Raw genomic sequence first — 12,797 nt, forward strand, 5'->3', positions numbered from 1 at the left:
ACTTTCCTAAAGGATATTAGTGAACCAGGTGAGGTTTTCCAACAATCGACAATGGTTTCATGGTCATCAGTAGATTCTTAATTCCAGATATTTTTTATACAAATTCCACCATCTGCTGTGACGGGATTCAAATCCTGGTCCTCTGAACATTTGCTGACTTCCTGTATTAATAGTTCAGTAACAATACCACTAGACCATCACCTCCCTCGCCTGCACCAGCCAACAAGTACATATCTATTCAATCCCCATTTTCCAGCACTCGGTATGCACCCCTTATAAAAGATCACATACCTGAAATGTCAGTTCTGTTTGTTTTGTTTTCCATGGTTGCTGCTGCCCATCTTGCTGAGTATTTCCAGTCTGCAATACTTTGACTTTGCCAGTCTGTGTGGGTAGGATGGTGGCAGGGGGGTAAGAGTGAAGAGAGTGGTTGCATGTGTTCTGCCTGCGGTGTTGCATTTTCTCATTGTTGCTGCTTTTCTGCTGCAGCAGAACCGGTTACGTCAACGGACAAGCTACAGGATTTCGATTTGAAACTGCATCATGTACAGGATGACATTTCTGTCACCACTACCTCCACACAGGCCTTCGAGGAACTGCTGAATAACCTGACAAAAATCACTTCCTCAATGGAAAGCAAAGGAAACAGAACAGGTAGAGCTCGGATTTATTTCCTGCTACTTATCAGCCCTTGGAGTCTCTGACAGGGAGACTTTACTGGATCTCTCTCCCTCTCTGCTGCTCAAGAATAGATTCTCAAGTATTAATTCCACAGAGCTGAGAGTCACTGGCATCACTGGTTTACTCCATTTATTGGGCCATCTTCTTGAATTGCTATTTCTAATGTCTTAATCAACTCAGCTGCATGACGTGCTTGGCAACATTGGTGTGCAGCTAAGGCTTTGTGTGTGGCTAGGCAACATGATGGAACAGTGATCAGCACTGCTGCTTCACAGCGCCAGGTAGTTGGCCTTGGGTGACTGTGATTCTCCCCGTGTTTGCATGGTTTTCCTCCGACATTCCAAAAACATGCAGGTTAGGTGGATTGGCCATGCCTTAATGTCAGGGGGATTAGCAGGGTAAATACTTTGGGTTACGGGGATAGACCTGGTTGTTGTCAGTGCAGGCTCGATGGGCCAAACAAACAGTCTCCTTCTGTGGTGTAGGGATTTTATGATATAGGTCAGACTGAGTAAGGAGAGCTGATCTCCACCCCAAATGTAAATAATTGGGTTTTTGTGACAATCCAACAGCTCTTTTACAGACACTAGGTGGTTGTGAGGAGGCCGGACTCAGGGAACAATATTAGTTCCATTTTGATGCCTCACGGTGGCTAAGAGGTTTGGTAGGGTTGAGATACAGGCTTGAGATGGCTTTCCAGTTACCAGAATAGGCTTAGAATGTCAAGACCTTTACTTCACAAGTGTGGGGCATCTGGTTGAGGTCTTTAAGATAAGGATGCACTTGGAGTCTAGTTTGAACATATTTGAGTTAAACAGATTAGTGAGGGTGCAGGACCAGTAGAATGCTTCCAATGAATATAGAACCCAAGTAAGAGGTACCTCTATTTACGTAGAGTTAACAACCTCTGGAACATGGAAGGGTGGCAGAATCAGGTTCCATTGGAACTTTCAGAAGACTTGAACCTCAAGGGGACAATTCTGCAGGTTTATGGGACAGGGGGGAGAATGGGATTAGGGATTAAATTGGACAACTCTCAACAAGCAGGCACAGACATGGCAGCCCCTGGATAACGAAGGAGGTAAAGGAAAGTGTTAAATTAAAAGCGGATGCGTTTAGAGTAGCTAAGAGTAGTGCGCGAGAAGAGGATTGGGAGAGGTTTAAATGTCAACAAAGAAGTTGATAAAGAAGGGTAGGATTAACTATGAAGCTGGGCTAGCGCTTAATATAAAAAAAAGGATAGCAAGAGTTTTTATAAATATATAAAAAGGAAGATGCTGGCTAGGGTGAACATTGGACCCTTAGAGGATGAGAGGGGGGACTTAGTGGTAGGGGATGGGGAAATGGCTGAGGCCTTGAATAACTTTTTTGTTTCGGTCTTCACGGAGGAGGACGTGAATAATTTGCCGGGTGTTAGCGATGGAAAGATGGTAGGAGTGGAGGGCCTGAATGAAATTATTGTTACTAGAGAGGCAGTGCTCGACAGACTGGAGGGACTGATTGTGGACAAGTCCCCAGGACTGGATGGAATACATCCAAGGGTTCTGAAAGAAATGGCGGAGGCGATAGTGGATGCCTTGGTGGTTATTTTCCAAACGCCGCTGGATTCCGGGGAAGTGCCAGAAGATTGGAAAACGGCTAATGTTACACCGTTGTTTAAGAAGGGTGGAGGCAAAAGGCAGGGAATTATAGGCCAGTTAGTTTAACGTTTGTTGTAGATAAGATGTTAGAATCCGTGATCAAGGAGAAAATAGCGAGGCATCTTGAGGAGAATTGTTTGATAGAGCAGACGCAGCACGGTTTTGTTAAGGGGAAGTCGTGTCTGACGAATTTATTGGAGTTCTATGAGGATGTGTCTAGGGCGGTGGATAGAGGAGAGCCGGTGGATGTGGTGTTTCTTGATTTTCAGAAGGCGTTTGACAAGGTGCCTTGCAAGAGGTTATTGCAGAAGGTCAGGGGGCATGGAGTTGGGGGTAGGGTGTTAGCGTGGATAGAGGATTAGTTGTCAAATAGGAGGCAGAGAGTGGGGGTCAATGGGTGCTATTTGGATTGGCGGTTGGTGACTAGTGGAGTGCCCCAGGGGTCGGTGCTGGGGCCTCAGCTATTTACCATTTATATAGATGATCTGGAGGAGGGAACCGAGTGTATGGTGTCGAAATTTGCTGATGACACCAAGATTGGTGGAACGGCAAATTGTGCGGAGGGTGTGGAGAGTCTGCAGAAGGAGCTAGATAGGCTGGGCGAATGGGCCAGGAACTGGCAAATGGAATTTAATGTTGGCAAATGTGAAGTTGTCCACTTTGGTCGGAATAATGGTAGGAAGGACTATTACTGACATGACAAAAAACTGCAGCATGCGACGGTGCAGAGGGACCTCGGGGTCCTTGTGCATGAGTCGCAAAAACCCAGCCTGCAGGTGCAGCAGGTGGTTAGGGAGGCAAATGGGATGCTGGCCTTCATAGCGAGGGGGATTGAATATAAAAGTAGGGAGGTCTTGCTGCAGCTGAATAGAGCACTGGTGAGGCCGCAGCTGGAGTACTGTGTGCAGTTTTGGTCGCCGCACTTACACAAGATTTTGGCCTTGGAGGGAGTGCAGAGGAGGTTTACTAGGCTGATACCGGAGTTGAGGGGGTTGAACTATGAGGAGAGGCTGAATAAACTAGGCTTGTACTCGTTAGAGTTTAGAAGAATGAGGGGAGATCTCATTGAGACATATAAGATGATGAATGGGATGGATAGGATAGAGGTGGATAGGCTCTTCCCGCTCAGAAAGGACAGTAGGACTAGAGGGCACAGCCTCAAGATAAAGTGGGGGGGGGGGGGGGGGGGGGCGCGGCTTAGAATGGAGTTGAGGAGGAACTTCTTCACTCAAAGGGTGGTGAATCTCTGGAATTCTCTGCCCGTTGAAGTGGTGGAGGCTGCCTCGCTAAATATTTTTAAGACGCGGGTTGATAGGTTTTTGATAGGCAAGGGGATTAAGGGTTATGGGGAGAGGGCGGGAACGTGGAACAGAGACACGACAGATCAGCCATGATCTTATTGAATGGCGGGGCAGGCTCGAGGGGCTAGATGGCCTACTCCTGCTCCTATTTCTTATGTTCTTAGCCCCACTAGTATCCCTTTTGTGCTGTAAGATTCTATGCTGCTGGCACATTCAGTTAGTCTGAATTCGCCCAAGCATTCAATGATGTGGCTGTTCTACAGAGAAGTATTGTTCAGCTTTGACCCCTAGATTTTGCCCTTGAGAATAGTGACACCTAAAGACACTTCATGGGCATGGCAATTAAAGAAGAGCATTGCTCTCCTTCACCCCCGAGTGGCTGTTTTCAGAATACCAAGACATTCATTGATTAAGTGAATTTCCTCCAAGGCTCCAGCTGTTTGATTGATTGCTATATTACTGCCACATGTATTAGTATACAGTGAACAGTATTGTTACTTGCGTGCTATAGAGACAAATCATATTGTTGAGTAGGAAAGGAGTTCAAAATGCAGCATTACAATCATAGCTAGGGTATAAAGATCAACTTAATTCGAGGTCCATTCTGCTAGCAGTAGAGAAGAGTTTCTTGAGTTGCTTGGTACGTGTCCTCAGACCTTTGTATCTTCCTGCCGAAGGAGAAGATGGGGTGCGTGGGGTCCTTAATTAAGCTGGCTGTTTTTCCAAGGCATTGGGAAGTGTCGACAGAATGCATGGATGGAAGGCTGGTTTGCATGATAGACTGGGCTACATTCACGACCTTTTATAGTTTCTTACAGTTTTGGTCAGAGCAGGAGCTATATCAAGCTGTGATATAATCAGAAAGAATGCTTTCAATGGCGTATCTGTGAAGGTTGGTGAGAGTCGTAGCTGACATGCCAAATTTCTTTAGCCTCCTGACAAAGTTGATGGGCTTTCTTAACTAGAGTGTCAGCATGGGAGGACCAGGGCATGTTGTTGGTGATCTATGCACATAAAAACTCTCAAACATTTCTACTTCATCCCCATTGATGTAGATGGGCATGTTCTCCACTATACTTCCTGAAGTTGATGACAATTTGTTGACGTTGAGGGAGAGATTATTGTCACTGCACCAGTTCATCAGATTCTCTCTTTCCTGTACTCCATCGCATCATTGTTTGAGATCTGACCCAGATGGTGTCGTCAGCAAACTTGAAAATTGAATTGGAGGGGAATTTGGCCGCAGTCATAGGTATACAAGTAGTAGTGGGCTAAGGACACAGCCTTGTGGGGCACTGGTGTTGAGGATTATCATGAAAATGTTGTTGCCTATCCTTACTGATGGTGGCCTGTGAGTTAGGACGTTCAGATTCCAGTCATAGAGGTCAGAGCCGAGGCCCAGGCTCCTCCCTCTGCGATGACTTTTGTAGGAATAATGGTTGGGCAACTTTAGAACTTTCTGCCTCAGAAGGCAGTGAAGGTGGGGTTAGATGGATTCTTGTCAGGCAAGCGAATCAATTGTTATCAGGACAGATGGAGATGTGGAATTCCGAATACAAACAGATCAGCCATGATCTAATTTGGCAGAGCAGGTTTGATGGGCTGAATGGTCTACTCCTGCTCCTCTGCTGTACATTTGTATAACATTGCTCATTCTTCTCCATACACTGTTGACCCTCAACTATAACTTCATTATGCTTGTTTACCTTTCGAATCGTATCCTCACCAACTCTCTGTATCCATCTTTCACAAACTCCACTTTTAGGAATGTTGTCTCTGGAGTTCTGGCTCTCATGAGTTCCATACTCTCATCACCTTTGTCCTCCAGAACAATGACTACAAGTCTCATGTCTTTATTTTTAACTCTCTCAAACCTATCCTTAATTCCCTTAGCTAGTGTTCCTGGCAGTTTGTTCCATTTTGCAGCCTTCGTGTCGCTGCTCAGTCTAGCTCCACCATCCTGGAACTCTCCTCAACCAAACCACCTTGCTGTCAATGTTCACAGTTCCTTGTTTTGTTCCTGTGTTTGGTTCACCTCAGCATCCATCACTCCTCCTTACACTTTGAGTAGGTAGCTTGGTAAAAATCCACCTTCTGGTTGTTGAAGAAGGTAATTGAAAATGGGGACAAAATTTCTTACACTTGCCATGACATTGCACATTTTTTTCGTTTTGCAGAATTTCCAATGCTTCAGGATGTATTAAAACATCATGTCGAAAATTACTTGAGACTGCACCTTCACTCCTTGTGGACAATCTTTCACAAAAGCCTGCAGGACCTATCTGATGTGGTCCTCAATTTATCACAAGGTATAGAGGTCAACAGGAAGAATATTAACGAGCTCACGAAACAGCGAATGCCTCAAAGGGAACTGGAGGAAATTGGCGCCAAGTTACAACTGAAACTTGATGAGAACACTGAGCAGCTGCAGAAGATCGGCAACATGCTGCATGAGCAACAACAGAAATTAGATTACGAATTGCATGCCCAGAAAGTTAACCTTGACCACAACCTAACCATGATTAAAGCAGAAACTGATCTAAAATTCAAGCGCAGTCAGAAGATGATTCAGATGAAAACACATCTTCTAGATAACACTACAGCTGAGATGAAGAGAGAACAGGACAGGCTATGGCAAGAAGTCGACATTTTAAATGATCATCTCGCAAAGATTACTGAACTCAAAGGCTCCAAATCCTGTTCACCGTGCAACTCGAAAGCTGTCAAAGGAATGTCAAAGCAGGACTTTGACCAGCTTAGGGAAACTGTTGAGGTTCATTCAAGGAATCTCACACACTTGAATAGAATTTGTGGATCATGTCACCCTGCGCCGAAGGTAGTTACTGATTTTCGGCAACAACTGGAGGAGCAGGACTCAAACAGTGCACAACTGGTGGCAGGCCTGAAGAGAGAGATGGATCAAAAACTGACTGAGACCAGTATGGGTTTTACAGAGAATGTTCTGAGACTGAATGTTTCCTTTAACCATAGAAGCGCAAGTCAAGAGGAACGTCTTTACAATCTTGACAGTGATATGAAAGAACTGAAACAAAGGTTATATAGAATGGCAGAAGACGATCAGCTTTGCAACTGTCAGAAGTTAATTGCCGATTATGGTTTCGTTGTTGATAGCTTAAGGAATGCCAGTAACTTTATGGACAAAATGTACTTTGATCTGAGCGACGTTAAGCAGCAGGAGCTGGATTTGAGAATTAGTTTAAATTATTCTGTTCAAGATCTGTTCAGGTCTTCTCAACAAAGACATCAAGATGTCCAGAACTTTTTGTACTCGCAGCAAGAAAAAATCAACACTTTAACTGAAGACATCGCAACACTTGAGCAGAATTCCACAATGATTATGGGAGAAATTAGACATTTGAAAAAAATAGACACCAGAATGGATTCTCACATCAAATACCTCAATAGTTCCTTCAGTTCCCTTTTGGAAGATGCTTTGAGACACACAGTTATTCTGCAGAGTGTGACGGGGCAGGACATATTGGAGATCACATCTGACGATGAACCAGAGCTCCAAAAGCTTTCCATTAGTGTTTTATATCAGAACCTCAATGAGACACAGAAAGACCTTGCCAACCACAAAATGATCCTGGAAGACATCAACAACAGGGTGCTGGCACTTGAAGAGAGTGGATCAAAGGAATTAATTGGTTCTGATACTGAAGGAAACTTTTTGAAGGAAAACTCTTCAGAAATAGAGGACAGAAACCACCTTTCCCTCGAACACACGAAACCAAACCATGAAGCAATGGAAAAGGAACAGATGGACGATTCAAAGTATGGTTCTAACGAAATATCAAATATTAAAAGAGACATTGAGATGTTGAATTTGAAAGTAATTAAACTGGAATCCCACTGCTATAATGAAGATCCTTACTACAATCAGAGCTTGGAGCAAATAAAGGAGCTGGTTATAAAGTCGGTGAAGAATGTGCAGTCAGACGTGTCATCTTTAAAACAGTTCCTTGACAGTCACATCTCTGTGTTTCAGAAGCTCATTGGTCATGTGAGCAACCTTTCTAATGGGACATTCCATACTGGACGAGGCCAGTTTGGCTCCAAGCGAATGAGAAAGCATCACAGGCAGGGTCACCATGGCAGCAAACAGCTGGAGAGTTATGGAAATGCTTCAATTGCAGTCAACCTAAGTAGCATCCCAAATGCACAGGGTGAGTGCACCTTTCAGTAGCTGAATAAGAATGTGACTATTGTGCATTATTCCTCTTCAACCCCTCTGCAGCCCCTTTGACACGATTTAACCGCACTGTCCTCCTCCATCATCATTCCTCCTTCTCCAGGTGGAGCATATGCTGTCGAACCTCTCATCCAATCTTAGGCAGCTCTACACTTGGATCATTCCAATATTCTCCTGACTGGTCTTCCATCTTCCACCCTCCATAAGCTTCAGTCTAGCCCAGACTTTGTTGCCCAGAATCTTATTATTTCCACCCTCAAATTTAAACTCCTTTGTAGCCTTGTCTGCCTTGTGTTAAAAACTTTTTTTTTGTTTACTTTATTCCAATCCAATCAAGTCAAATTAAAGCCAATTCAGAGTCTCAACAAGTTGAGACATTCCCGATCCAAGCTGACAAGACAGGGCTCTCACCTCCTGTCTTGGGCTTGATCTACATGATTCAAGCCAATTGGAGTAGGTTAGCTCCTCCTCCAAGGCTTGATCTTATTTGCATCTTGGCCAAAAGGCCGAGATGCCGTTTGAAAAAATTGCTTCAAATGAAGCTGAAATGTAACCTAATGACTTCCACCAAGTGCAGCATGTTGATACTACACTTGATCTTAGCCAAAAGGCCGAGGCCAGCAGCCAGCTTCACTGTACTACTGTAAATGTACAATCTATCCAAATTCTCCATTACTGTCTGAACTTCTGTGATCTACCTCTCTTTATCCTCGCCATTGTCACTTTAGGCCCATGCTTGAGAATTCCCTTCCCTACTTTAAGCCCTACTTAAAACTGCTTTGAACATACTTTTGGTCACAGCTTCCTTCTTTGTTTCAGTATTTGTTTGCATCTTTTTTATCTTTCTGATGTGCCTTGGGACATTTTTCCAAACAACAAAGTCTTCAAGACTCAGTCAATGATAGTTATTACTAAGTCACACTTGGTGATAGTCAATCTATCCAAAGTGCATTTTGTACTTGTTTCTCTCAGAACTTCTAATTGATCAGTTGTGTGGTTCCAGGAGGATTAGGTTTTTTAAAAAATGCACTCATGGGACGTGGACATCCATCCCTAAACGCCCTTGAACTGAGTAGCTTGCTCGGCCACTTCAGAGGGCAGTTCAGAGTTAACCACATTGCTGTGGCTCTAGAGTCACATGTAGACTAGACTAGGTAAGATTCCCTTCCCTGAAGGACATTAATGACGGGTTTTTACACCATGGGCATCATTAGACCTTTTAATTCCAGACTTTTACTGAATTCAAATTTCATCATCTACTATGGTGAGATTTGAACCCAGGTCCTAAAACATTACTCTGCGTCACTGGAAAACTAGTCTCGTGACAATGTGGCTGTGCCACCACCTCCCTGTACAAATGGCAATAAACAAAGATTTCTTTGACCTTTTTTCTCCTGAAACTATGAGATTTATGGTCTGCAGTCAATGTTGTTATTCCTAAGGGATCTCACCCTTGACTGCCTTCCCTCCCCCCCAAACCCTGCTGAGGGTCTATCCTGCTGTTGAGGCAGTAATACAGAATGTCCGCTGATAAATGATGTGACCAAGTCAGGCTGTTGCTCATCCAGTCTGTGGAGCAGCTGTCCCACCTTGGGTAGCAGTTCCCAGAAAGCAAGAGAAATTAGGCTGAGATACATTTGCCCTCACCTTATCTTGATAAGGATGCCTGGATTGATGCTCATAACTATATCCACGTTTCTTTCTCAATGAGAAGCTGGTGAGACACACCTTCTTGAACTGCTGCAGTCTGTGGTACTATACTGTGCTATCTCAAGGGCTGAGAGTTCTCCTGGGGTCCTGACCAATAATCATCCTTCAACCAATAGCACAAAAAAGGTAATCAGTTGTTTAACTTTGGTCTATTTCCTTACTTTTTGTATAGAATTCCAGGTGGCGTTTTACGTGGGACTTACCAACAATTCAGGAACAAACATGATTTTGAAGTTTGACCAGATCTTCCTGAACCATGGAAATGGTTATTCATTGGAAAAAGGTTACTTTAAAGCTCCAGTCAAAGGCATCTATGTGTTTGTGGTTACTGTGGAGTTCAACCATGGACTTGGTCTTGGGTATCTTTTGGTTGATGGTAATCACATGGTCGCATTTCATAACAGTCGGAAAAGCCATCAGCACAGCAGCCTGGTTTGGGGCTATGCCATCCTCCAGCTCAGTAAAGGACAGCAAGTGTGGGTAGAGGTGGCACAAGGGACTGTAATTCAACGGACCCCATCAGAGACAACATTTAGTGGATTTCTATTATTTAAAACATCTTAAGGCTTCTCTACCAGTCCTGAAAATAGAAGAAACATCAGACTATTTTAACAAATTCATTGTTGGCGGTTTCTATTCAGGAACTAGACTTTTGATGATCATCTTCCCCTTACATTGCTGCACTGTGTTCCCTCACTATAAAGTCTTTCCCTAGGATTTTCAGGCTCAAGGGGCTGAATGGCCCACCCCAGTTCCTCTTTTTGTCGTAGCTCATGGTTGTATTTATTCACATTCCTGTAGATGCATTATATTTGATTCAGAGATTACAAAAATAGGTATCCCAATTGGGACAATTACAGTAATAAATTTTGAACTGCATATTGTTTAATATTAAAGATATTAGCATATTAGCACAAACATCATTGCTGTGGCAACATGCTCTAGTTTTTATTATTTTAGTTTATCATTGCATAAAGGGGCACAAAAATTCAGCTAAGCTTGCATTTCCAAAACTGTTGGTCTAAAAGTGAGCAAAGCTGACTGGAAGACCTCCTGTCGGTCCCACAGCTAACGTTATTTCGCAATAAAAAGGGAAAGCACCTGAAATACTCAGATCAAACAGCATCGATGGAGAAAGAGTTAACGATGATCTTTCACCAGAAGACATTATTTTGTAGGTCACCAACTCCGAATAGGGATCACTGCACCCATTTGTTTCCTTATTCATTTTGCAATATATTAATCTGAACAAAACACTAGCGCTATGTATAAAAAATATATATTTAAACTGAAGTGGAAAATTCTTAATAAAGTTCCCAATGAGCAGTAAGAGGAGAATTACACACAGAAGCAGGGCCGAAATACTAAATGAGCATTTTGCAGTTGTCTTTCTCAAGGAAGATGATGTTATGCAAGTCATAGTAAAAGAGGAGGTAGCTGAGACAGTTGATGGGTTTAGAATTGATAAGGAGGTATTAGATAGGCTGCCTGCACTTAAAAGGTGATATGTCATCAGGACCAGAAGAGCTGTATCCCAAGTTACTGAGGGAAGAAAGATTGGAGCTACTGGCCATAATTTTCCAATCCCATTAGATTCAGGAGTGGTGCCAGGGGCCTGGAGAATTGCACATTTACACCCTAGTTCCAAAAGATGTCCGAGGTAGATTCTTCACTCAGAGTGGTTGGGGTGTGGAATGCACTGCCTGCTGTGATAGTGGAGGAGTCCGACACTTTAGGAACTTTCAAGCGGTTATTGGATAGGCATATGGAGCACATCAGAATGATAGGGAGTGGGATAGTTTGATCTTAGTTTCAGACAAAACTCGGTACAACATTGAGGGCTAAAGGGCCTGTAATGTGCTGTACTTTCTATGTTCTAAAAAGAATGTAAAGAGAAGCCAAACTATAGGCCAGTCAGTTTAACCTTGGTGGTGGTGGTGAAGATTTAGAAACAATAATTCAAGATATAATTAACAGTCACTTGAGTAAATGGGTTTGTTAAGGGAGAATTGAGATTAACTAACTTGCACAAGATTCTTTGATGAGGTAACAGGGAGGATTGACGAGGGTATGCAGTTGTGGTGGTACACATGGACTTCCAAAAGACATTTGATAAAGTGTCACACAACAGAATTGTGAACAAAGTTAGAGCATATGGGCTAAAAGGGACAATAGCAACATACATACAAAATTGGCTGAGTGACAGGAATGATAGTAGTGGTAAATGGTTGTTCTCAGACTTACCTCAAAATTTATAGTGGAGCTCCATAGGGGGTCAATGCTAAGAGCAGCAGGGGACCCCAATTTATAGTTAGGACCGAGACGTGGGTGTACAGGGCATAATTTCAAATCTTACAGATGACACAAAACTCAGAAGTACTGTGAACTGCAAGGAGGATAATGTCAAAACTTCAAAACATGGACAGGTTGATGGAATGGAAAAACAAGCGTGAAGCCATTTATTTTTACAAAATAAAGGATACAATTCAAAAGGGAGTGAAAGAACAGAGGGACTTAGGTGTATATGTGCACAAATCATTGAAGGTGACAGGGAAATTCAAGAAAAAAAGCATATGGGATCCTGGGTTTTATAAATAGGCGCACAGAGTACTAAAGAAAGGATATTATTGTAAACCTGTATAAAATACTGGTTCCACATCAACTGCAGTATTGTGCCAGTTCTGGGCACTATACTTTTGGAAAGATACGAGAGCATGAGTGAGTGCAGAATGTTTCCAGGGATGAGGAATTTCAGTTGCTTAAATACATAGAAGTTAGGGCTCTTTTCCTAACAGAAGATTGAGCAGAGATCCAGATGGGTCCAGGTTCACACCCAGATCGATCCAGGTTCACATCCAGATCGATTCCTATTCGCATTCATGATTCAGAATCACAGTCATTTGATTCTGATTTACATTCAGAATAATTCCAATTGAGCACAATTGCGGATTGTGGTTGATTTATATTAACATTTGGAATGATTCAGATTCAGACCAGATCCTAGGAAAATATGAGAGGTAGCAAACATACCGGTCGGAAAAAAAACATTATTTGTCCTCATTCTGTACCCAAATTTTTTTAAATTGCCACATAATTTAATTCACCTTATTGAATTCTCCAAATTATATGTCACATGACTGTTGTTGCAGCAATTTATTTGGGTCTTCACTTATATCTACAGGCTCTGCAGCTGTCATGACCCCAGTTCAAGAGTGAACAAAGGAAGAAAAACAAATAAACACAGCCAACAGT

At 42.9% G+C, this 12,797-nt stretch overlaps 1 protein-coding gene across 1 annotated transcript in view; it reads left to right on the top strand.

Annotated features, from left to right (window-relative positions):
• The window catches only part of mmrn2a (multimerin 2a), a 40,692-nt gene extending 28,002 nt beyond the window's left edge, over positions 1–12,690 (top strand). The window contains exons 5-7 of the mRNA XM_080215779.1: positions 490–654; positions 5,800–7,809; positions 9,718–12,690. Of these exons, the coding sequence (XP_080071905.1) occupies positions 490–654; positions 5,800–7,809; positions 9,718–10,109 (2,567 nt within the window). The 3' untranslated portion in view covers positions 10,110–12,690. The remainder of the gene's footprint in view (positions 1–489; positions 655–5,799; positions 7,810–9,717) is intronic.
• The last annotated feature ends 107 nt before the right edge of the window (positions 12,691–12,797 follow it).

This window comes from Carcharhinus amblyrhynchos, chromosome 31 (assembly GCF_965287045.1).
Source record: "Carcharhinus amblyrhynchos chromosome 31, sCarAmb.v2.hapA, whole genome shotgun sequence".
NCBI lineage: Eukaryota > Metazoa > Chordata > Chondrichthyes > Carcharhiniformes > Carcharhinidae > Carcharhinus > Carcharhinus amblyrhynchos.